The sequence below is a fragment of the Podarcis vaucheri genome (assembly GCF_965113315.1).
Source record: "Podarcis vaucheri genome assembly, chromosome: 14".
NCBI lineage: Eukaryota > Metazoa > Chordata > Lepidosauria > Squamata > Lacertidae > Podarcis > Podarcis vaucheri.
The window spans coordinates 27,484,462-27,509,659 of NC_138752.1; the positions used below are offsets into that span (position 1 = coordinate 27,484,462).

Below are 25,198 nucleotides of genomic sequence, written 5' to 3' on the forward strand. Positions count from 1 at the left end.
CCTAATTCCTCCATTTTTGTCACTGAGGACCAGATATTGTAACTGTAGAGCTGCGCCCCACCCCCAGCCCATGCCCACAGGCAACCACTGCTTGGGGTCCACCCCTTGATGTCTACCTTGTTGTACAGAGGCCCTAGCCACCACCATTTTCAGTTTTCACTTGCTATGTATATGAAGCTATTTATCTTTGCTGAGCCACCTTGGGAAGGCTGTGTCCATATAATATAACAACAACAACAACAACAACAACAACAACTTGTGTTACCAAACATTGTTTATCATTGCTCCCGTGACTATAAAGTTAGCCTCAAATATTACAATTTGTGTCTTTTAGGAGGTAAATTGTTTTTGCAGGATTAATAATAAACTCCAGATTTAGCTTAATGTTTGTAAAAGGGCTCTGTATTGAAGCAAGAATATGTTTGTGTGGCCTTCCCCAACCTGGTGCCCTCTGGATGTTTTGGGCCACACTTTGCATCAGTCCCAGCCAGCATAGCCATTCATGGTGGCTGGGACTGATGGCAGATGCAGTTCAAAACATCTGGAAGGCATCAAATCTGGGAAGGCTGTATTAGTGCTTTGTCACAGTCAACTTTTTTCCCTTCTGCTTTTTTTGTCAGCCTGCTACGGTCAGCCGCTATGTTGCCATGAGCAATTCGATCAGACATGCCAACTTTTCCCTCATCTACTATAATGTTTTCCTTCATATGTGCAAGGCTCATGGGGTTGGATATGATGTCCAGGTAGGAAGATCATGTGCTTTGCATTTAAATGAAATAGAGGTAGGAAAGTAGCTTGGAAGGAGGAACAGCACACAAATCCATTCTAGACTGATTACAGAAAAGTTAGAATCTCCAAAATTTTGGCCTCTGTGATTCTCTCACATATCACCATAATCCATGAGAATCTTTCTGTGAACTCTGAGATTCTAACACAGATTATCATCTATCACTAACCCAATCTCAAAACCTGAAAACCTGTTTTCAAATTCAAGCTTCTGAATCGAAACACATCTTGCTGACTTGTCACAACTGTTGTCAGATTCTACTCATGTGGGTTTTAAGGGGGTGGGGCTTATAGATCAGCTATCATGGTTTCCAGACAACTTTACATGTCAGTCAGGAAGCAAAAAGCTCTCAGGCCTGGCTTTAAAGTGACCACCTCTCTCTAATTCTGATTATTCACACCGTAATACAGTTTAGCATCTTACTTTTTTAAGAGGAGTTGTTGTTGACATTATGCAATGCTAACACCTTTCCCTCTACTCCAACAGCAAAAAGAAGGAACCGTTTTTACTCTGTTTGAAGACCATAAAAGGCTCAAATTTGGAATTATGTAAGTTTTCAAGAGTGACTTCTGGAAGCATCTTGAAAATCCTCTAGTTGAACACCTCTACTCCCTTCTGTGGGCTAAGGGTTAGTCTTCCATACATGCTCCTGAGAAAGTAACTCATTCACAGATGTACCTAGCCCTGGGTAAGGCCCCCAAATGGTGCAAGGAATTCCATAGAGGATGAGCACGAACAAGCAGCATGTCCTCATCTGCCCAAGTCTCACTGAATACTTGCTTACAGCACCATGCTCTAATATTAGTAATACAGTGATATTTTCATACCAATGGTGGTATGTAGCCACATATTTGATGCCCAAAGTGAAAAGGCTTGGAATGACTCAACCTCTTGCTCTCCTCTGCTACTTGATTAATAAAAATTATTTATTACACAAATCCTTTCTACTGACAAGTTAAAATGGAGCCTCATCTTTCATATCTCCCTGAAGATTGCCACCTTACGAGATTGAAAATATTCATTAAATTCCTTGGGCTGACAGGCCCAAATGAGAGGGCGATTGTTCTTAAGCCTGCGAATGGAATCATTGGCAAAGTCATTTGTTTGGATATCATTAACAGAACAATTGGAGAACATCTCCAGGGGGTCCTCATGACCTTTGCTCAGCAACTCTTCATCATCTATCAAGAATTATCAGCACCTAATATGCATGCCGAGACCAATTTTAAGGTGAGGTGTTAATTAACTAACGATCCCAGTTAAATTTCTGTTAGAGGACAGAAAACACCTCATGCTGTATTATAAACAACTGTTAAGCCATCCTGGGTTCTTTCCATAGCAGTACATGTTTTACTGTGTACAGGTCAATATTGTAGGATTCCCAGTCAATCTGCTAGTTAAATTTATTTTTTTAGATGTGGTAACATAGACTTGCTTGAGCTGGGAGCCACTGGTATACTTGAAAGGATTCTTCAAGAGCAATTAGGTTTTCATCTTATATTTATCCTTTCTTGGAGTTCCTAATTGGTGGCACAGAAAAGTATTCATGCAGTCCTTCCTAAAGCCTACTCTTATTGATTTACAAAATGAAACCGTCAAGATATATTAAAACACATACATTAAGAAATGACAAATAAGTAAGCTTGATTAGTTTCTGATGCCCAGGCCAAAGAAGGGACTTCTGTTTTAGTGCATTCCAGCAGGACATACCACTAGGGCTGACACTTACTTTTCCTGGGTCTCTGGAATAGGAGCCATTTAGCTACTTAGTTCCAATCAGAACAGAGTGGCTGCCATGTTATATTTCCTAGAAAGCAGTGCTACTAGATAAGATCATCTAGTGGGAGGGATTGAGTGACTGGCAAGTACAATGGTGCCAGGGGAGCAAGTGATGGTGGACACCAGTGGTTAGGAAGGGGGCTCATTGGTAGCCTTAAGCTAAAGGCCTACTCAGGCCTGGTACTGGCCATGTTATCAACTATCAGGAGAACCTGACAGACATGCCACAAAATGATCTAGGTCGAAACTCCACAGCAGTGTCAGAAGGTAGATTAGGTGGGCTTTTAAAAAACACACAGGACTTCAAAGGAGTCAAGGAGGCTTACTAGTATTTCATAGAATCATAGAATCATAGAGTTGGAAGAGACCACAAGGGCCATCGAGTCCAGCCCCCTGCCATGATGGGGAACTTTGAGCCCTCCAGATGTTTCTGGACCATTCCAGCTGGGGCAAATGGGAGTTGGGAGTCCAACAATATTGAGAGGTCCAAAGGTTTCCCACACTGCTCCTGGTGAAACAACTGCATTTGAGCTCTAATAGTTACCTGCAAGTCCTGACTACTTCAGCCTTAGCCTGAATGAGATTGACCCTATTGCTTCAGCTCTGTGTTGACTTTAGTTACTACTCAGACCAAGAAGCCTGCCAATTGGTTGGGCCAGTTCTGAAGAGTGACTCTTTCTGTGAGTTCCTGATACTACTGGTGCAATGGTGAGCAGGGAGCATAAACAACTGTTCTGCCACTTGAAGTGTTTGGTTTTGTTTTAGAGAGCTGTCCAAGAGATTGAAAGAATTCTGGGAGTTACAGAGCAAAACAAGTTAAAATTTGAAGAGGAAGAGGACTTGAAAGCACAAGCTTCCACAAAATAGTTAGTAGACATTAAAAGTAATCTTTCTTCATCCTTACTCTCATGTCTCTGGGGAAAATAAGTTATTCATTTTCAAATAGCCCTTTTCAGTCACTTTATGCTCACAAGCTCTGCCAGAGTGTGACTGTCTGTTGACCTCCCAACCATGTTGCTTGGCTCATGGCAACCCTATCCTCCTCCTGGGCCACAACAGTCAAAGCTTAATTTCTCAGATTTGGGTTGTTTCTGGTTTTTTAAAATTATGTTTTGTGAAATATGTCATGGGGAGCGGTGACATCCCAAATACAACCTGTGGAAGAAGACACATTTGGTTTAATTCTACACTATATTTGCTCTCAAATTTAACAAAGCAGTCTCTCATAATTCAACTACTTTAAAAACAAATAGTAAAATGTTTGTATATAAAGGGAAGTCTCTCCCTGTGATTATCTTTAGGGTAGGATGGCATTGAATGCAGGAAAAAGTTTTTTTTTAAAAAAACCTTTAATTGTTTTTTAGTTATAATTTATTTCTTCTTGTAGGTTAAGCTCACTGAACATCTTTAAATTATCCGCCTGGTTTCCGGTGCTAAAGTACCCTACACTGCAGTAAACACTCCACCTACAACTGTGTTTTGGATTGTTGAAAAATGCGTGTAGCAGAACATAGACCAGTGTCAATAGTGAATCCTGACTCACAGAATTTGTTTTCACTGAAAATTTTGTATCAGATGCTATTACCTCTATATGGCTTAGAGGAGTATTGATTTCTACTTCCAATAAAATTAAGTGTATTTATTTTTGAAAATATTTTTGGCATTTTTGCTTCCGGGGGGGGGGGAATCCTATAATTTCCCAAGCTTATTCCATATGAAAGCTTTCCTAACAGAATACATGATTTCTTGGACATTCCTTTTCCTGAATAACTAGAGTACATTTGTATGGCAGCAAAGTCCCTAGATGGGGCACTCCTCCTCTACCAGATCCCATATAGGTATAGTGTGCTCATATTCCACTTCACAAGTCTTTCTGGGTTTCAGCTCTGGCATTGGGGGTTGTGGGAAGGTTTTGGAGCTGAGTCCTGGTGATATTATTTGTATCACTTTCATTCATAAAACATAGAAAATTTACTAAGTGCCATACACAGATTAAAAATAGGTCAGTCCCATACCCAGAGGCTTACAATCTAAACACAACAGGCAAAAACAGACTGAATGGGAGCATCAGAAGAACCTTACTTGCAGTTGGCTCACATCAAATGGGACCCATGTAGTCCACTCTTCTGTTTTCACAGTGGCAAGACAGATACTTCAATGAGAAGCCTTCAAACAGTGCATTTATGCATTTAATTCATTTATATACCACTTTGGTTTACAATTTAAAATATTGAAATAAACAAATGCTACAAAATTATTCTCAGGCCGACTTCAGGAATGCAGGAACACTCATCCAGAGGCAACCTGGAGGTACTATAAAATCATCATGTCCTTTATCCATTGATAACCTGATCCTCTTCTCTGTGAATTTGTCATAGGTGGAAATAAGCAAACTTGACCATGAGTTCTTAAAAGATACAAAATGCTGAAAAGGACCAGCTAGTAGGGAAACAGAGCCAGGAGGGGAAGGGTGAAAGAGCAGATGGTCTCTTTAAGTTGCAGCAGCCCCTGGCCTAGTCCTGCTGTCACCTTTTTCTGATAATGACTTGAGAAACAAGAGCATCACCCCCACCCAAACAGGTGACTTTTCAAAGTCCCATTGTGCAGCTATACAGTGGTACCTCGGGTTACAGATGTTTCAGGTTACAGACGCTTCAGGTTACAGACTCCGCTAACCCAGAAATAGCACCTTGGGTTAAGAACTTTGCTTCAGGATGAGAACAGAAATTGCGCAGCCACGGCACAGCGGCAGCAGGAGGCCCCATTAGCTAAAGTGGTAGCTAAAGGTTAAGAACAGTTTCAGGTTAAGAACGGATCCAGAACGAATTAAGTTCTTAACCCAAGGTACCACTGTACTCCAAAACAGTAGCTTCAAAACTATTAGTACATCCAAGTTCTTAGTGTCACATGCACACACTTATTTTCTCTTCTATTGTAATTTCATTTCAGGCAAGGTCCTGGGGATACAAGATACTGGCTGCCCATGAAATGCAATGGCACCCAAAGGGCTGCTCTAGAGACATACACATAGAATCATAGGAATAGACCACAAGGGCCATCGAGTCCAACCCCCTGCCAAGCAGGAAACAAGCCCCCCCAAAACCCCTAGCACCAGTATCCAGGTCTATTGTCTTGCCTACAACCCCCACCCCCATTGTTTCTGCTAATCAAGAAATATATTAAAGCTCTCCCTGCTCTATTAATTATCCAAAGGTAAAGTTGAGTCAAAATGTGTTACTGACGATGATTAATAATTAGTGGCTTGTAAGTGCATTCTAGTACATAAACAGGGTACATGGTTGCGTAGTAATTGATTAATTAGCACAATCTTGCTCTACAGCTCACTGGTCTAAGATTGCTGAGTTTGAAATATTGTTTATAATTATCCAAATTTGAAGGATGAGGGGTGGGTGGGGACGGGAGGGGGAAGAGAGGTGGCTCCCATTTCTTCGCTCGCTCTTCCGCGCAATTATTCTCCTCACATCACAGACGATGCTTAATGGTTCAGAGCCACGAGTTTCCCTCAGATAAATCACCACAGAGTTCATTTGTTTGTTCGAATTGCAGCAGCTTTCTAGTCCAAACACTCCGGTGGAAAGGACACTTTTTATTTAAGTCGTGTGTACTAGTTGTGTTAGAAAAGGGTGCTTGAGGCTGAGGACCATATTGTTGTTGTTGGTTATTAGTGTTATGTTGACATGAGGGGCGCGCGAGCTCGGCCTCTCTCAGCGGAGAAGATCCTCGCAGACAGCTAGGCGCGCGCCCGCTTCCCGGCCTCGCGCGTCGCCCGGTCAGGAGCGCGCGAGGAGTCTGACAAATTCAGTAGGCCGGCTCTGGCGCAGGCGCAAAGCGGTTGTCGGGAAGCTACCGGCGCAGGCCCAGAGCGTGCCGGGGAGCCCCAGGAAGGGGGGGGAGGGGCCACTGCTGTTTCCCGGGATGGTGGGGGGAGGAGGGGCGTTGCTTCGTGTCTTTCCCGGTTAGGGAAGGTCGTTGCGAGGGGCAAGTAAGTGAAGCAGGAACCTCGCCCCCTTCATCGGGGGCAACTAACGAGAGGGGGAGGGGCTGCAAAGGGGGGGGAGTTGTTTTAGGGGAGGGGCAGCAGATCCTGAAGAAAAGTCTCCCTCAGCAACGTGGGGGGAGTGAACAATTGAGGCGGGAGAGGCATGTATAGAAGTTACCTGGGAAAGGTGTCAGCAAGTAGTTTGAGGTGGGGGGTCTGAAGGAAAAAAATTGGCTGCCCCCCAAAAAAAAAATCATTGGAGGGGACCATATTTGTAGGAGACACAGAAATCCCCCCAGGATATTGTGGGGTCAGAAAGCAAGACATGGGGAGGCAGGTGGGCTGGGGTGCCTTCCAGCCCTCCTTAAGTAGCCTTGCCCTGCTGAAGCAAGTGCATGAGGGGTTCCTCCGGCTGGCCCTCTTGCGCAGGGGGGGCCCTGCTAAGCCCAAAGCCTCCGAGGTGTTGAGCCAGCACCTGCTGCAGAGGGGGCTGCCCCACTGGACCTCCTACTGCGTAAAGTACAGCGCGGTGCACAATGACCAGTTTGGGCTCTCCAACTTCAACTGGGAGGTGAAAGGGACAAACTACCACATCCTGCGGACCGGCTGCTTCCCCTTCATCAAGTACCACTGTTCCCGAGCACCCCACCAGGACCTGGCGATGCAGAACTACTTCTTCACAGCTCTCAAACTAATAAACTTTGGTGAGTGTCGTCTTTCAACGAGCTGTGCCTGTATAGAGGTGGCGCACACGGCAAGGGCTTGAGGTGCAATGAGACCTTGAATAGAGTTAACACCTGATATAACAGGGAGATTACTTAAAACACGGAAGATACAAAAAAGTATTTTACACAGCACCTATGGAACTCAGTCCCACAGGGCCAGGGACAAAAGTGACAGTGCCAGGATTAAAAGCGCATAGGGCAACTGATGTGACTCTCACCTTTGCGCAGTACACTACAATCCAGCCGTACAAAATCCAGGTTTCTGCGTACACACACTTTTCTATCCATTCAAGTAAACAAGAGTAATTGTCACAGTTCAAGGACATGTTCCAGCTAGACCAAGATGCTCAAAGAGGGTTTGGAGCAAGGTCAGAAAGGGGTGTGGTCTGTAGATAGAGGGCATGAGATGCAGAGTCCTGAGAGTAGGATAGAGAACAAAATAGAGAGGCATCACTTGACCCTCCCAGGCCTAAGGCTCCCTACCCTGACCCTAGAATTTCTCTAAATGCATAGCAGTGTTGGCCACATCAGTGGAGAGCACTGGGATATGATCATATTGAACGTGCAGAAAACAGGACTACTTATTCCTGGTCCTCAGGAATGCAGCCAATACCTTTCAGAACAAAATATATTCACTAAGGATTTTGCATGTATATTGTAAAAGCATGTGCAGTGAAAGGCAGGGGGGTTGCCAAATAAAGAATGGCACCAGGAAGGTGCTCAGTACATCTTTAAATGCAGATAATGGGTTACCTCAACATGCTTTATGTTTTGTTTTCAAGGAACCAGCCTGGGTTTAAAGGGTGGCAAAATCATGTCTTAATTCAGCCTTGCAGTTTGCTTCTTGCAGCTTGTTGGTGGAGGTGGGGTAGAGTCCTGCAGTACTATGTTATATGAGGTTTTACTTTTTTATTTGTCCCCCCCCCCCTTTTTCTTTATACATAGGTATCCCAACTTTATTATATGGAATTGGCTCCTGGTTCCTTGTCAGTGTCACAGAAACTGTTCACACGCATTGTGGCCCAGTCACTATTTACTTCCTCAATAAAGAAGATGAAGGTGCCATGTACTAAACTACTCATTTCAAGGACTGACACTTTCATGATATATTGCAGCAAATGACAGACAGAGGGGGATTGTTGTTTGCAATCTATTTGTATGTAACATGTTCAAGTTTCAAAATGTCCCTATTTTTCCTTCAGTACCCTTTTAGTTTTCTTTGAGTCTGGCAAAGTGCAGAATAGATTTTAAAAACCATGGAAAATTACTTGAAGCTACTTTTGTTTTCAAAAACTTTTGGTCTGCAAATAATAAATATAATAATGAAAATATACATTGTTGGGAATTGTCTTTGCTTATTTACTGATCATGTATCTTTTGGTGCAGTATCATACATGATATTGTTGTCCAACACTTGTAACACTATCCAAATGTGACTACTTCAGGGATAGCCTGCATGGTGCCTCTGGATTCTTTTGGACTACATTTCCCATCAGCCCCAGCCAGAAAGGCCAATGGTCAGTGATGATAGTTGTAGTTCTGCAACATCTGGAGGACTCAATGTTGGCTACCCCCATGAAGTAACTTTGATTTTTAAAACAAAAATAAAACTGATATGCAAAGGGCGGAGGTAAACAAGTCCTTTGTGTAAAAGTCCAGAAAACCAGAATTATTATTATTTCATTTTCACTTAGTAGAGTTTTGTGCATACCATTCTGGATTACTTAAGTAGGTTGTGGTGCTTAATAGAAGCTACACACAGACAGTTTGGATACAATCTGGTCCAAACTGAGCAGTTCAGTTCAACTGATTTCAGAGATGGGTTTAAGCATCTGCTTAACTCTCCTATTGAACTTTAAAAAGTAACTTGGGGTTATGCTAATGTATAGTTAATACATGCAATGGTTTTGTGCTCTCCAAACTAAATATGCACTATTTAGTGCATATTTGGGACATGGGTGGTGCTGTGGTCCAATCGACTGAGCCTCTTGGGGTTGCTGATTGTAAGGTTGGCAGTTCGAATCTGTGCGATGGGGTGAGCTCCTGTTGCTTTGTCCTAGCTCCTGCCACCCTAGCAGTTCGAAAGCATACCAGTGCGAGTAGATAAATAGGTACCACTGCAGCAGGAAGGTAAACAGCATTTCCATGCACTCTGGCACTTATCACAGTGTTCTGTGTACCAGAAGCGGTTTACTCATGCAGGCCACATGACCCAGAAAGCTGTCTGTGGACAAATGCCAGCTCCCTCTGCCTGAAAGTGAGATGAGTGCCGCAACCCCATAGTCAGATTTGACTGGACTTAACCACCGTGGGGTCCTATTATTGCTTAATTGATGAAGAACAAAGTGTTGCACGACAGATTAAAATTTGGCTGGCAGCACTAAGACTGTATGGATAAATTTGATTTAAATTAGTTCAGCATTTTTTCCCCTCAGGAAGAGATATTTCTAGCATTGAAAATAAATATTGAATAATTATTTTTAAAGCGTAAAGCTACAATGAAATGTATGCACAAGTATGTGTCTTAAAATGCTTATTTCATATTTGAATTGTGAATGGCTTGGCTTCTCTTCAAAGCAACTGTAAACAAATCTGTAATCAAGGAAACACTTAACGTAGTATATTTGGTACCGAGGAATATTTCTAACACAGGTTAAATAAATAGTTTACATTGTGGAGTAGCTGTTATACTATATTAAGCTTCATTAATAATAAAAGTGAGTATTAGCATTTTGCTAGATTAGCGGGAACTGATTTTTCCCAGTAATAGGCAAAATTAAATAAGTGCAACTCATAAGTTTAAAATCAAATACTTCTCATTCATTGCTCCTTATTTTGTCAATATTCTGCTGTAAATGTTTGGTCTCAACACAAGACTGATAAAATGTTTTTTAATTACCACACTATAAATACAGTTTTTCCTTGGAGTGGCCCCTCTGCTAGCTGCAGCGTATTTGATTTCTGATAATGGAGACTGCTGACTTTGCTTACCTGTTTTTCGATAAGTGGAAGCAACATGACTCCTTGTCCATACAGTGATGGGCATCCCTCCTTGGAGAACCTCTTTGACAAAGTACTCTATTGATCCACTAGAATTCAGTGCTGCTTGCAGCATTAAACAGAGACTTGATTTCTTGCTCTGCTCTCACTGTGTAACAATTAAGCAAATGTAACATTTTCTTTTATTACATGAAAATCAATGGACCTCTTGCACTTCTGAAGTTGATCATGGTGAGGGATGAACTTGGAAGATGGCTGAGGGCAGAGTTCAAATATAATAATATCACTTGTTGGATTCATTAGGACCAGTGGGTGACCTGTTGAAGTACTTGAAGGGAACAAATGCTACTCATAAAATGTTACACTTCTTGTGTATACATGAGAGAGTGTTTGTTCGTTTTTCAGGGATTATTCCTTTGGGGTGTCAACTAACTGAAGCCTGCTTCCTTTTGCTCATATGGCTGTGTAGGACAGATGATGTGTGACTATGGGATTTGGAACTCAATGCCTCAATGTCATGTCAACATTCACTGAAAACATGACTTTTTTTACACAGACTTTTAGGAATTGTTGACCCAACTGGATAGACTGGACTTCATATTTATTTCCTATTTAATTTAAATTATTGTTCTCTGCCTTATATCAAGCCAGACCATTAGTCCATCTAGCTCAATATTGTCTAAATTGATAGACTGTGGCTCTCGAAGGTTTCACACTCTCCCAGGTTTCCCTGGATATGCCTGGGATTGAACCTAGGGCCTTCTGCATGCATTGTTGGATGAACCTGCTCCAAGAAGAGTTGGAAGCCAAGTGAGGCCCTTTAAGCCTCTGCTTCCCAGCCACTGCTTCCAGGCTCCTCCCACTTGTGAGAAACTTGAAAGGACCAGCGTTCTGACTTGGTGTGCTCACTGTGCACTTACTGTGAAAGGCACCTGGTTCCTCAGGGGAAGGGTCTGTGAGGTTCCTGCCCTGGTGCTGTGGCGACTTGTTCAGTTAGCTCCTGCCTGCCAGTCAGCCTCAAGTTCAGGGGGCCCCTAATCACCCATATCCATCTCGGAGCCAAGAACCTGTGAGAAGGGGGGTTATTGTTTTGTTGTAATTATTTACTTGTGTTTTATTTATTGTTTTAATTCTGTAAACCGCCCTGAGATCTTTTGATGGACAGTATATAAATTTAACTTCTTCTTCTTCACCTAGTCCAGCTTCCTAGCCAGTGACAGTGTATGTCCTAGTCTCTGCTGGGCTTTGTGGTCATGACACTTGTTTGTCTCGCACTCCAGGAAAGGTCCACACAGGACCCACACAGGGTCATATATGTGGATATGCATGTATTTTTAACAATACATATATACCACTCAACTGTAATAAAACCTAAGCGCTTTAACAAAAAATCAAAATAATATATGGTCTCCATAGGAACTGAGAAAATACATAAATATTGATGTTAAGGGCCATTTGCACCTAGTATAAAATCAGCTTAAAAGAGTTATCTTGGTGACTAAACAATTAGCAGCTCCAGGTCAACTTTGCTAGCTGAGGAACATGGATTAGTTCAGTCAGTTGGTCCAGAGCAGTTTCCAGCTGACGGCTTCAGGCTCATGTTTCTCAAATAACCTCCCTGCCCCTCCATGTTACATGGCGAACTGCTTTTGGATTTGAGGGGAACCCCCAATACCCCTGCTGATTCTTGGCCATTCTGTACAAGTGGCCATAAATTACTCTTGGCATGCAGTTTATACCCACTTCTGAAATGTACGTGTGTTATATATTTAAGATGACTGGAATACATAATGACCCTTAAACTTTCAGGAAATGTGATCTGCTGTATTCTCCTTTGAAACACAATAGGATTGGCCTTGTACCTCTTGCTTTAATTATCTCTTTCACTCTATACAAGGATGATGTTTAAAAGAGCTAGGGGGGTGACATTATAAAGGCCGAGAACTTTGTTGTTAAGCGCGATGAAACAAATGCCGATAACTGAAACCTTAGTCTTAACTCAGTTGATAGGTATCTGCATTTTTTCAGCATCCCCTTTTAAACAGTAATGACTAGTGGGAGCATCTTAACCTAAACAAGTGCTTAGCCTGACATCTTACCTGGGTCAATGGTCTAAGGTATCGAAGTTAAACTGTGTTACTGTAAATTAATGGAAAATGTAACTGCGCTTTGCTGAAAGATCAATGTCCAATAAAGGCCACACAATCAAATCTTGTTGCAATGATTGAGGTCCTTAATTGCCTTTCAAAGATAAGGTGGTAATCAACATAGGTTAAACTGATCTTTTTTACTAGTTCAATTACATGCTAATGGCTTGTGCCAAGGCAGAATCTTTAACTACTTATATGTATTAAATCTTATGTTAGTAATGAAAAATTACTTAAGCTGCCCAATCAATAAAGTGAGAGTCTTAATTACTATATTTCACTTTTAGACCTTTTGTGTGTTTGACAAATTTGGTCCACTAGAGATTTCCCAACAATAAGAAACATTATTAACAGAAGCTCTGTTCCGTGGAGTATTGTTTGCTAATCCAAATGGCTGGGATTTCTTGGGTGTTTTGTGTATTTGTGTTAATGTCCTGCTTGCATTAATGTCTACTAATGTCAATATGTAATGGTCTTAAGCATCTATGTTTGTATAAAGATCGATTTCTCAGATCTGATGGGAATTTATTTTAATTCCAGAACTAAACCTAGCTTTAACCTGTACATTTTAAATTAAAAGCAATGAAAAACAAAACCGACAGAAGTCATGGAGAGTTGCTTCATTCTGGCACTTGGAAATGTGCGTACATACACATTTGGTGGTGGTTTTTTTGAGCCCAATAATGTAAATGGGACCGCAGAACTTACCTGCCAGCTCAGCTGAGATATCAGCAAGTTTTGGCTCCTACTCTCCTTGAACTCACTATTTTAGCTAGTCATTGCAGGAACTTTGTAACTCAGATTCATCGTGTTTGTGCTTGCTTTTCCCCTCATCCTCCTCTTCCCTTCTCCTTTTGTGTCACATCTTTCAGACTGTAATCCTTAAGGTTGGCTTTATCTTATTGATATTTGTAAGCTGCTTTGGGAGTCTTCTTTCGACTGGCATGCAGGGTTAAAGGTAAAGGTAAAGGTACCCCTGCCCGAACGGGCCAGTCTTGACAGACTCTGGGGTTTGTGCGCCCATCTCACATCTATAGGCCGGGGGCCAGCGCTGTCCGGAGACACTTCCGGGTCACGTGGCCAGCGTGACAAAGCTGCATCTGGCGAGCCAGCGCAGCACACGGAACGCCGTTTACCTTCCCGCTGGTAAGCGGTACCTATTTATCTACTTGCACCCGGGGGTGCTTTCGAACTGCTAGGTTGGCAGGCGCTGGGACCGAGCAGTGGGAGCGCACCCCACCGCGGGGATTCAAACCGCCGACCTTTCGATCGGCAAGCCCTAGGCGCTGAGGCTTTTACCCACAGCGCCACCCGCGTCCCGGCATGCAGGGTTAAAATCCTTTAAATAAATAAGCCAACATGTAAACTAGTGAAGCTGTTCATTTAGATATTTAAGGATTAGTGCTAATGTACAATAAATAAAACAATCAGCAAAAAAAAAAGGAAAGAAATCCAGTGACTTTCACGTTTCAAAATAGTCTTGTAAAATGGTATTTTAGGTACTCTATTTGCTGAAAAACTCTTAATTGTACACAGAAAGTAAACTAATGCCTATTGTCATTCATGATTAATTGACCCATTCCAATTGTTTGGAGCTGTTGACCTTGCAAAACCTGATATTTTGTAACTTTAAAAAAAATCTTCCATGAACAGTTTGGAAGAACACAGTAAAGCTACTTACAGAGATTAAATTAATGTACAGGTAGCCAGGTACATCAACACCAAACAAAACCCTGAGTTGAAACTAGTCAGGAAAATTTATCAGTGGAATATGCTTATGCTACATAGATTTGTGAAGCTTAATTATTTACATCACTTATTTCCTAAAATTCTAATATTAAATACATGGTGCTATATTTTATAAAATAATTAAATTTAATTAAATAATAATAATGCTATGAAGTGGCTCTTGAGGAATTCTGAATAGGTCACAAATACTTTCTCTGATGTCATGCATGTTCCATTGACAATGGACAGCTAAACAAAGATAAAATGAGAAGCATTTGCTATTTAAAATGGAAATGTGGATTGACACTCATATACAATGGTAAGTAAGGGATAGTACAGGGGTTGGGCCGGTTTGTGGTCCCGCAGACACCATGGTGAGCCGGAGTGTGTGTGCGCGTGCACACGCATGCACAAATGCTATTTCCGGTGTGGAGGAGGCATGCACAGCTTCCCATTGGCTGCAGGAGCTTCCTGCAGCCAATGGGAAGCCGGCCAGCGTTGCAGAAGGCGGTCCCTGAGCAGGCGACGGGGTTCCACGGGCCGGTTAAACGACCCCCATGGGCCACTTGTGGCCCATAGGCCTTAGGTTGACAACCTCTAGGATAGTATAACAGTCTTTCTGCTTTAAAAAAAAGCAAGGTAGCATGGACAGACAGCCAAGTAGGCTTGCAACCGGGTGGGCTACCTTACCTCCTTAAATTTTATCTGTAGCCCGCCCTAAATTTCGCTCTAAATAATTACATTTATGGTACATCCATAGCAACTGTCAATATTATATCAGCATAAAGTTGATCTTGTTCTTTTAAGTTATCATAACAACATTACTGGAGCCCTGGATTTGAATGAACTTATACTACATTTTGCAGCAGTGAAGAAAATGTTTGTTATAAACTATGATTTCTAAACTAACTTTTGCTATAAACTATCCTCCAGTTGTAGCTTATTCTTGTTTCTTCTACTAGTGAGTTATTTTTTATTTTAATCTTTTTTGCTAATTGGTAGCAAGAAAGGTAACAATTGTTGAAGTTGCTTAGTGAATTTGTTTGAATGTTTAACTTGCAGTAAGGCTGCAAAAAATAAGGGTTAACTAAAAACAGTTTATGAACCTACCTTAAAAAGGCCCGCAGACCAGATAATCTACTTCCATACTTTTTTTGTCATTGTTCCCCCCACCCACAAACTTATAGGCTGTCTACAGGCCTTAGATTTGCTTTAATGATGCTTTCACCATTTCAAGCACAGTTTATGAGCTCTGGACTGGTTCATTACAAAACTTTTCTTCCAATTATACTAGTACTACTAATTGAACCCAAGTGCAAAACGTGATATAAAGCACTTGTTAACACAAAAGCCTGGCTTGCCTGCTATTCTGCCCCCTCCAAAGCTTTCATTAAAAAAAAATAGCAGTTTTAAAGAAAAGAACATATAAAGTTTCTCTTTTCGGGGGTAGGAGGAACAGGTAGAATTATGAACGCTATAAAAACAACGTGCCTTAGTTAACCCGAATGCATAAATCTATTTGAATTCCTCTTCTTTGAAGAACTGACATTAAGATATGGTCATTATATGCCTTGTGATTCATGGGCCTTGTTACATATATGCTTTGTAATGTATGAATAATTTAGTAAGAAAAATCACAATAATTTTGTTGTTACTCAAAAATTTATAGCTTGGCAAAAACAATTACAGAGCCCCTGAAGCTGGTGGAAGGAGGTTGAGTAACATTGTTAATGTGGCCCAATCTGTACCTTTCATGCTGAATGTGTTCTGTAATAATGTAGTGCATATTGCACTTAAGCACCTTTTCATTTTGTTTCACAGGAAAAGGGCAAAATTGCCAGCCTGTTGCAGTGAAAGGAATGGGATGCACACACCAGTCAATGTACAGATAAAATAAATGATGTATTATTGGGTGGTAGCCCACTGTAAACAGGAGGGGGTTATAACCAAATATGGTCCAAAGTGACATTTGGAGGAAAAAATTGAGAATCTGATTATTGGCTGAAATATCTTAACTGTTGTTAAGACTAACAAAAATTAAACAAATTGATGGTGCATTTGTGTATGTCAAAGGGGCCTTTTTTCTAGTAATGCCCTCCACAGAACCATCTTACCTTTTAGGCTGCGTACACACCATATATTTAAAGCACATTACTTCTTCTGAGAATATTGGGAACTGTAGTTTGCTAAGGGTGTTGGGAATTGTAGCTCTAGGGGTAAACTACAGTCTCCAGAATTATTTGGAGAAAACAGTTTGCTTTATACGTATGACGTGCATACAACCTGAGTTATAGCAGGCAGAAACGTTGATAGTATCTCAGCGCCTGTTGAAAACTCGTTTACTCTCCCAGGCCATTTCTGACAATTAATGGTCAGTCTATTCTTGATCTGTTTGCTTTGGATCCACTGTTCTTATGATTATTACTTAGGTGTTGGCTTTACTGTGATTTTTACATTGTGCTGTACACTGCTTTGTGATTTTAAGTGAAAAGCAGTATTGAAATATATTTCTAATAAATGTGTTCTCCCTGCACTACTGTACATATTTGATCTGCTTGTTATTTGTGGAGAGGGGAAGGAATTCAGTCTTGCTCTTGGTACTGATCTGCTTTGTCACCATGGTTGGGTTCTGTAGAGCTATTTCAAGAGCACGCTCAGGATTGGATGGATATTCACAGTTGGGGTCTTGAACTGCAGACCCCAGTGCCATAACTACTTGAGTATCCCCTACATGCGAAGACAGGCTTTGGTGGATTGAGCAGACAAGACCAATAGTGGATCCAACGTCAAGAAGGTGGTTTCTGCATGTTCTGGTGAGTGAAATGAGGGACAGATGGGGCTCATCAACCTGGGAAGGTAGCCCATCTAGGAGAAGGAAAACTCTTGGTCCTAAACCTCTACTGCCTTGTGGCTATACTCATTTGTGAGAAAGGATTTGGGAGTAAACCCTGAAGAACCATCTGTACCGACTGCCTTGTGGTACATCTTCGGGAGAAGAAAAGGCTAAGCAGTAAACCCTACCCAAATCAAGAGTGGAGTCCCTAAGGCAGTTGGATGGCATCTTGTATGCCTTCTTCTGGCAACTCCTGCAGCCCAACTGGTGCCAAGTGTATTGCTCTGCTTTCCTTTGGACCACATCAGCGAGGCCAAGAGGGGGATATTGTCTGGGCAGCCCAGGACCTTGATACACACTCCCCAGGCTAAAGTAGCAAAAACAACACAGGAGGCATTATAAAGTTATAAACTCAGAAGCTGTGAGCTCAACCAGATTGGCATACAGCCTAACAGTTTACTGGTAACTTCACCCTCAAAGGCACACTCCTCCATTGTCTCGGGAGACAGACGGATGCCAACAAGGGCCATATTTCTGACACAAACGGCTTCAAACTTTTATCAGTTTTCAAAAGAAACTTGCCATTGTTGCCATGTGGAGTAGGAAACTGCTATTTGAGAAATACAGTATGTCTTAGCCATGCAGAATGATTTGCACATATTTTTGGCTCCAGGACTGTTTTGGGGGTTGATAAAGAATGTATGCACATACTTCTGACATATTTGAATTTGCCTCCCTGAGTCATTTCAGGCTTCCCCAACCTGGGGTCTCCAGACGTTTTTGTGCTGGGAGTGCTTCCAAAGTTCTGTCTGTGTCATTTGATCCATATTTACGCATTCTCACATGCAAAGTACCGCTTGATGCTGCAGTAATCAAGCATAGTAGCCCCGTGACTCTATGATAGCATATATTGGTAGAGCTTGGAACATACAAGTGACATTTGGGAAATTGTAAGTTGGAGTCTGGTAGAATTAATTCATGCTTCTCATCTGTTTAACCTTTGCACTACACAAACTCCTTTGGTACTGTGCTTTGAATAAATTAATCAATAAATGTCTTAAGGGGTAACTCATTGACATTAAGTGATCTTGAGTATGCAATCTAAGTCAATGTCAGAGCCATTGTTTTATAGGACTAGAATATTTTTTTCTAAGCTCTGTAGCTGGTTTGTTTGTTCCTGTATTCTCCATAGAATTGAAAACACTGCTGCTTTGCAAATATCTGAGGTGCTTTAGAAGGAAAAATATTAAAAAGCTGAAGTTTGATTACTGCTGTCTCAATGCAAACTGGAATAAGGAACTGCGGCAGAGAATAGCCATGTTGAAAAGCTACATAATATTTATGCAAATCTGGTAAGTTGAATTGGTTTTCCCTATAGGTTTATGAATGAATATATATATATATATTAGGGTGGGACTGTAAGGCCATAGAAAAGCTGTGATTTCATAGCCTATTCTTTACAACTTAATAGAAAATGAATTTTCATTGAATGGTACATAGGGACTTCTGGCAGAAGGTTCATTTCAACAGCACTGAAAGTCCATGTGGACAGTCACTATTCCTGGAATATTCTCAAGATGAGACTATTAAGGGTTGGGGGGGGTTGGTACCAGTTTAAATTATAAAGTTATTGAACAGAAAGATAATTTATCTTCGCTAATGGCCATTCAAGGATTAAACTTAAAAAAGCCCTAAACCATCTAGAATTTTAATGAGTGGGAGCCAAAGACTTTCATGAATTATATCAAATATTGCTAGCAGGGCTCTTCTTTATTTTTCTTCTTTTTTGGGGGGGGGTGTAATGAATTTGAATCAAATTATGAAGTTCGCCAATTACAGTGGTACCTCGGGTTAAGTATTTAATTTGTTCCAGAGGTCCGTACTTAACCTGAAACTGTTCTTAACCTGAAGCACCACTTTAGCTAACAGGGCCTCCCACTGTCGCCACGCCGCCGGAGCACAATTTCTGTTCTCATCCTGAAGCAAAGTTCTTAACCTGAAGCACTATTTCTGGGTTAACAGAGTCTGTAACCTGAAGCGTATGTAACCTGAGGTACCACTGTACCTTGAATGATAAAGACTACAGCCTATTCACACATGGTATTGTACTGTATGAGCGTCTCTGTTTATTCTGCAGGAGCTGACACGCCCCCCTTTTTTTTACAAGTGCAAGGCATTATAGTGATACCCACCACATGGTGTTTGCACTCAGTATGTGTTAATCAGAGGATTACTGCTACTGAACATGGAGGCTCTGTCCAATTGTCATGGCTAATAACCATCTAGACTTGTGACCATAAACTTACCTTGTGGCAATGAGTACCCAAAGTTAATACTCCATTGCGTGAAAAAGCATTTTCCTTTGGAAACGAACTTAATAGTCAATGTATTTAATTGGATGAATGCTAGTATTAGGGCACTGGGATGGATGGATCACTTTCTCTCTACTGTTCATTTCCATATGATTTTTTAATCTGTCCTAGAGATGTGTTGGGCAAGGGGAGAGGGGGTTGCAAGAGAAATCTGGGATAGGTGCAGCAGAAGAAAGGGACTCTTGGGCACCTGTAAAGGTTTCAATGAGCAGGATTCACAGCACGTCTAAAGGCTTAATCCTGTCTAACAGAATTAGACAGAATGTGTCAGCTGTGATTTGTCTGGGGAAATAATAATAATAATAATAATAATAATAATAATAATAATAATAATTTTATTATTTATACCCCACCCATCTGGCTGGGTTTCCAGATAGGCTTACAACCTATCTAAAAACATAATAAAGACATCAATCCTTAAAAATTTCCCTAAACAGGGTTGCCTTCAGATATCTTATAAAAGTCTGATTGTTGTTTCTTTTCTTGACACCTGAAGGGAGGGCGTTGCACAGGGCGGGCCCCACTACTGAGAAGGCCCTCAAAATATCAAACCACATTGTGCACCGCCCAATTCTTTGGGGAAAGTACCAGGATTTTTTGGGGAAAGCAGTGCACTTTAAATGTAAGGGACATTTAAATACACATGCAGCCACATGGTGTGCGTGAGAGAGATGCTGTAAAGGTGCCAGAACTCCCCTAGGCTCAGAAATCTGCCCTAGATCTCCCCTTTACCACTGAGAATATCCTTGGTGTTTTACTGCTTGGTGGGGGGAGGGTGTTGGAAAAGGGAGAGGGCCTTTGCTTTGGCAGCACATAGTATATTTTATAGTGGCTGCTCTAGAAGCTGGTCTGCCCACACTGCTGACTCTTTTTCAAGGGGGAAGGGAAGAAAATTGACATTTCAAAGCTTTTTAATGTTTGGGCTTTTTTCAATACTCTCAATCTTCAGCCAAATCAGGCTTCTACAGCAGCTTACAAATGTCAATGATACATCAGTCCCTGCTCTCAGCTTTAGTTCCAGAGACACAACACAAAAGGAAAGGGAATGTGGAGGGGAGGAGGAAAAACACAAACACAGCTACACATTATACAGTAGCTGTAAAAGCACATTCAAACATATCCTTTCCCTTTCAAATAAATTCGGGGTGCTACAGTTTGTTAAGGGTTGCAGGGAATTGCAACTGTGAGGGGGTAAACTCCGGTGCCCGGAACGCCTGGAGGGAAAAGAACGTGTTTGGAATGCTCTTTAAAGGCTTGGTGTGTACACAACACATACATTACTTACAGAGTTCTTGGAATGACCTGCTGTGAAGGAAAGACTTTCAGGAAGAGGGGAAGCTGAAAGCTGCTGGTCCTTTCGGTGTGTATATGCAACCTACCTCGCAAGCGCACACTTAAATAGTGGTGGTTTTCACTGTGGGTTTCTGCACACAATGCAGGCACGCAATGCAGAAATACGGGAAACGGGACTTCAGAAAAATAAATAAGTCTGTGTTTGAGCGATCAGGAAATATCCGGCGTGTATGCTGGGGGGGGGGGGAGAGACGCGGAATGGGTGACGTTTAGCAAAGGCGGCCTAACTGGGGTGAGCAGCGGGCGGGGGGGGGAGAAAAAGAAAGAGTCATTCCGCGGGGTATCGGAGCCTCCAGCCCTTGAAGGGAAAAGGGGCTGCTGTGGCGCCGGCGGGGGCGAGGCCCGGCTTAGGAGGCCGTCCCTGTTGCGGCGAAGGGGGCCTTCCTGCCCCGGCGAACTCCTGCCCGGCTGCCCCCTTCCCCGGCGCAGCGGCGGCTGCACCATCGCCGGCGCCTCCCCTCAGCTTTCCCAGCCTTCCTCTCCGCGACGAAGGCGCCCGCCTGGGCCTAGCCGCGTCTGGGGGGGGGAATCCCGCCCGGCTCCTTCTTCCTGCCTTCCTCTCAGGCCCGCCTCGGCCTAGTCCGGGCAAGCCATGTGAGCGAGCCTCCATCGCCCGCTCCGTCTCCCTCGGCCCCGGCGGCTGCTCCGGGGATGCTCTTACTGGCCGTGGGCGACGCCGCCTCAGCCGCCGGCCCCAGCCCCGCCATGGAGCCCCCCAACCCGGCGCTGGTCATCCGCATCCGCGTCCCGGACGGCGGCGCCGTGGACTGGACGGTCCACCCGGCGCCTCAGCTGCTCTTCAGGGACGTACTGGTGAGTGAGAGAGGAGGAATATGGGGCTGGGGGTGGGGGGTGTCACTCGGGGCACCCCTCCCCATTAGCTCGGGCATGAGGTGCCAGGGAAATATGGGTGCCCCGGGTGCGCTGTCTATTTCGCCTCAGGAACCGCCGCTATCCCGGGGGAATTTGGCGGAGTAGCGGCGGCTTCTTCCCTGCCACTTACCCCGCATTTCCATCGCCTTCCGGTGGGGGGCTTCGGTTTCGAAACGCCGCAACTACCCCTATTGGAGATGTGGGGTTGGGGCGAGGACCGGATATCTTCTTGCTTGTTCAGTGGGGTTTGTTTTACGTGCCTTCTCCCCCCACTCCACAACCTACACTCCGGATTAACAGGTGGTTATCTCCATCCCACTCTACTCCGCAGCTGCTGCGAAGTAGACCCGGGCTCCCCCTCTTTTCACTTGCAGCAATGGAGAATTTCAGTTTTGTCCAGTGAATTGGAAGCTCCTCTTCCACGCAGGGAGGTTTCAGAGAAAAACGAGGAATTCTGCATCCAGATTGTAAGCTGGTTGTTGGAAATTTATCACATTTTTCCCTGGAAAGTGTTAACCTGGGTTACGTTGGCTGTTGGCATTTTGATGCCTGTGAGGGGCCAAAATCCAATCATGTTTTTAACGTTTTAATGGTTTTATTACATATTTTTAATGTTTTTAATTGCTATAAAGTGTTTTGATATTTTTAAATGATATAGGGGTGTACAAATATTTTAATAAATACACACCCGTCTGGAAGCACCACTTTATCAGAGTAGACAAAAGGCACAAGATGCACCAGCTTTTCTGAATCACAGGTCTGGAAGAGAAATGTAATTGCTTCCTCTCAAGCAGCATATTGTTTTGGCTTAGTGAATAGACTTCCCAGATCACAATTTTAATGATAATAACTCCCTGCTCCTTTTTTATAGCAATAATGACTTGTGATGTGGTGTGCAACTCCAGGCATTTGAAGATGAGTAGTTGTGGCGCTGTGGTCTAAACCACAGAGCCTAGGGCTTGCCGAATCCCCGCCGGCCCCTGCTCCTGCCAACCTAGCAGTTCAAAAGCACGTCAAAGTGCAAGTAGATAAATAGGTACCGCTCCGGCAGGAAGGTAAACGGTGTTTCTGTGCGCTGCTCTGGTTTGCCAGAAGTGGGTTAGTCATGCTGGCTGCATGACCCGGAAGCTTTATGCGGACAAATGCCGGCTCCCTCGGCCAGTAAAGCGAGATGAGCACCGCAACCCCAGAGTCGTCCGCGACTGGACCTAACGGTCAGGGGTCCCTTTACCTTTACCTAGTTGTGTTAGTCTCCTGCAGGAAAAACAGTCAAGAGTCTTGTGGCGCCTTACAAGACTAAGTTTGAATCAGAGCAAACTGTGGGTTGATGTTTATTCTGATTAAGCAGTAAACAGTGGATTTTCCAGGCAAGAGCAAGGGGGCAAATGAAATTTCTCTTGGACCTGTGCCAGGAAATCACAGGAAAAACAGAAGTGTGGATGAGCCCATATGAATGTATTATGGCATAGGTTTGTATGGACTCAAGCCTACCTTGTTAGATTGTGAAGTGCAATCTTAGTTGGCAGATATGTAAAGGAGAAAATTGTAAGATGGGACTTTAATGGCAGTGAGAATAACTAGTGTCTGCAAAGGATAATTAGTTCTTAAATATATGTTAAATGGGCATTGCTTTTAATGATTTATAGTAGCAGACTGGTGATATGATTTCATTAACATCTGTAGTGGGACATGGAAGCATTTGCAAAAAACATAGATAGCACAAATACTCATTGGTAAGTCAATTAGTGCATGTAGTGTGATAATTTGTCCTATGCATGTTTACTTGGAAAGAAGTTCAATGGTGCTTGCTCCCAAGGACTGTGCGTAGAACTGCAGCTTAGTTAAAAGGAAGAACAATTTTTTAACTTTTGAATGTTGGCAACTTCTTTTACAGTGCAGAAAGCTGGTGATGTGTGGTAGATTTGTATGAAATTAACCAAAACCACCAGGCAGACCTGCTTTACGTTCTTCTTGCATCACACAGACAGTTTTCACAAAAAAGTTCTGGTAAATATTTCTGAGGTTCTCTAATATTTAGGTTCAGCTGGTTGATCAGTGAGGCCAAGGGGGGGGGGAATCCTGTCATCTGGGCAGCCCAGGACCTCCATACACCCTAGAGAGGTCTTTTTGGTGCTGCTAACACAGAGGTTTGACTTCACCCCCAGAGGCACACTCCATTGTCTCTTGAGACAGATGGATGCCAACAAAGTTAGGATCCGCTACTAGGTCACAGCCTGACCTAAGGTGGGTGGCAACAGCAAAAAAGTTATGAAGGTCCCCAAATGCACATTTAGGCAAAAGGTGAGTCTGGATTCTGAAAAGAATACTGCTTAAGAATCCGGAACAATCCCTTTCTTTTGCAAGAAGGGACAAATTTTGGCCATAGCTTAGTGCTATACACCTGAGCTTCCAATGTCCACAATGGCTTCCCTTTTAGAGTGCTGAATCTTGAGCTTTTTGTTTTTCTCTCCTTGGGCTGATCTAGTACTCAGAGAGTCATGTAATAACACACTTTTAATGTGGTCCAACCAGTCTTTTGTATGTGCAGTTAAAGAAGGCTGACCAGTGGTAAAAGGAAAAAGACGCTCTGCTGTTTCTTTGTGAACCCAAACTTTACATCATTTATCATGTATAGACTTTGAGGATAATGGCTACTTTCCCAACTCGGATTTCCAGATCACCCTGTTTACATTCTTGTCATGTTCAGCATTCAGTTACTTTACATGCAACTTAATGGGTTCAAATTACATGATTGGTCATATTGGCTAAATATTTGGAAGAACTTGGAAGGAGCTATTCAACAGTAACAGACTGTCTCAGAAGATGGTGGACTAAGTTTAAAAGCAGAGACTGGATGGCCCTCCTAGCTAAATTGCTAGATGAGCAGGTTTCTGCATTGGTAGGGGACGTAATTGGACTAGATGACCCTTGAGGTGACTTCTAACTCTATGGTCCTGTGACTTGGTTTTGCTTTTGGTATCTTCTATTCCAGCAGCAAGAGAGAAAAACCTGTGAATGTGCTAATAAGAGGATCTGAAAGTAAATGGTTCTACAAAAAGGGTTGATAAAAATATAGCTCATTCTGCCTCCATTTTTATTTTTATTTTGCAGGATGTGATCAGTCAGGTTCTGCCTGATGCGACGACAACAGCCTTTGAATGTGAGTATGAGTATGAATATGATTCTGAGGATGGCTCAGTACTCGCATTATTTATTTAAAAAAATGACAACTACATATTGTTTATGTTCAGATATGCTACAGTTAAATATTTATATATGAATGCAAGTTTAATGACGATCCCAAGCTAAGTAATATTTTATTATTTAATCACATTTTGAGAGTGCATATTTCTACAATATAGCTTTAATTACCAGCATGACCTTACAGTGCTCTTTGTGCGCGTTGCAATTATATTGCTCAAATTAAATGAAAAGTATAAAGTACCTGGAGGCTTTGTAGGCTGAGATTTTAATTTTCAGATTTTATTATTATTATTAAAAGCAGAAATCAGTAGCTAGCTTTTAGAAGAGTGGAGTGTACAAATGTAGAACATTAGATTGGTTGCTGAAATGTCATATTCTCTAGAATCAGGTGGCTCTC

General features: G+C 42.5%; 3 protein-coding genes and 1 long non-coding RNA gene across 13 annotated transcripts in view; 3 read left to right on the forward strand and 1 right to left on the reverse strand.

Annotated features, from left to right (window-relative positions):
- Positions 1 to 4,220, forward strand: part of IQCH (IQ motif containing H) — an 82,507-nt gene extending 78,287 nt beyond the window's left edge. For 2 of the 4 annotated variants that reach the window (XM_082198368.1, XM_082198366.1), the window contains 5 exons: positions 621 to 743; positions 1,274 to 1,335; positions 1,909 to 2,017; positions 3,332 to 3,432; positions 3,954 to 4,220. In XM_082198368.1, coding sequence (XP_082054494.1) covers positions 621 to 743; positions 1,274 to 1,335; positions 1,909 to 2,017; positions 3,332 to 3,432; position 3,954 — 396 coding nt within the window. In that variant the 3' untranslated portion in view covers positions 3,955 to 4,220. The other 2 variants (XM_082198367.1, XM_082198369.1) reach the window with 2 other exon arrangements.
- A 2,231-nt stretch (positions 4,221 to 6,451) lies between these two features.
- LOC309518503 (uncharacterized protein C15orf61 homolog) lies at positions 6,452 to 8,624 on the forward strand. The gene is made up of 2 exons (XM_082198891.1): positions 6,452 to 7,270; positions 8,237 to 8,624. Exons 1-2 carry the CDS (start codon positions 6,892 to 6,894, stop codon positions 8,362 to 8,364), a joined length of 507 nt encoding a protein of 168 aa, XP_082055017.1. The 5' UTR covers positions 6,452 to 6,891; the 3' UTR covers positions 8,365 to 8,624.
- On the reverse strand, positions 7,395 to 13,085 carry LOC309518562. The gene is made up of 2 exons (XR_014213496.1): positions 10,283 to 13,085; positions 7,395 to 7,707 (listed from the first exon to the last, which is right to left on the reverse strand). It is a non-coding gene; the product is annotated as an uncharacterized lncRNA (long non-coding RNA).
- Positions 13,086 to 20,956: 7,871 nt separating this feature from the next.
- MAP2K5 (mitogen-activated protein kinase kinase 5) overlaps positions 20,957 to 25,198 on the forward strand; it is a 137,738-nt gene continuing 133,496 nt past the window's right edge. For 2 of the 7 annotated variants that reach the window (XR_014213416.1, XR_014213417.1), the window contains exons 1-2: positions 20,957 to 21,537; positions 24,709 to 24,757. Coding sequence is in view for 3 of the 7 variants with exons in the window: in XM_082198628.1 (XP_082054754.1) it covers positions 21,376 to 21,537; positions 24,709 to 24,757 (211 nt within the window). In the remaining 4 variants the exon portion in view is untranslated. Of the gene's footprint in view, positions 21,538 to 21,768; positions 21,898 to 24,708; positions 24,758 to 25,198 lie in introns of those variants that run through there. The other 5 variants (XR_014213418.1, XM_082198628.1, XM_082198630.1 and 2 more) reach the window with 5 other exon arrangements.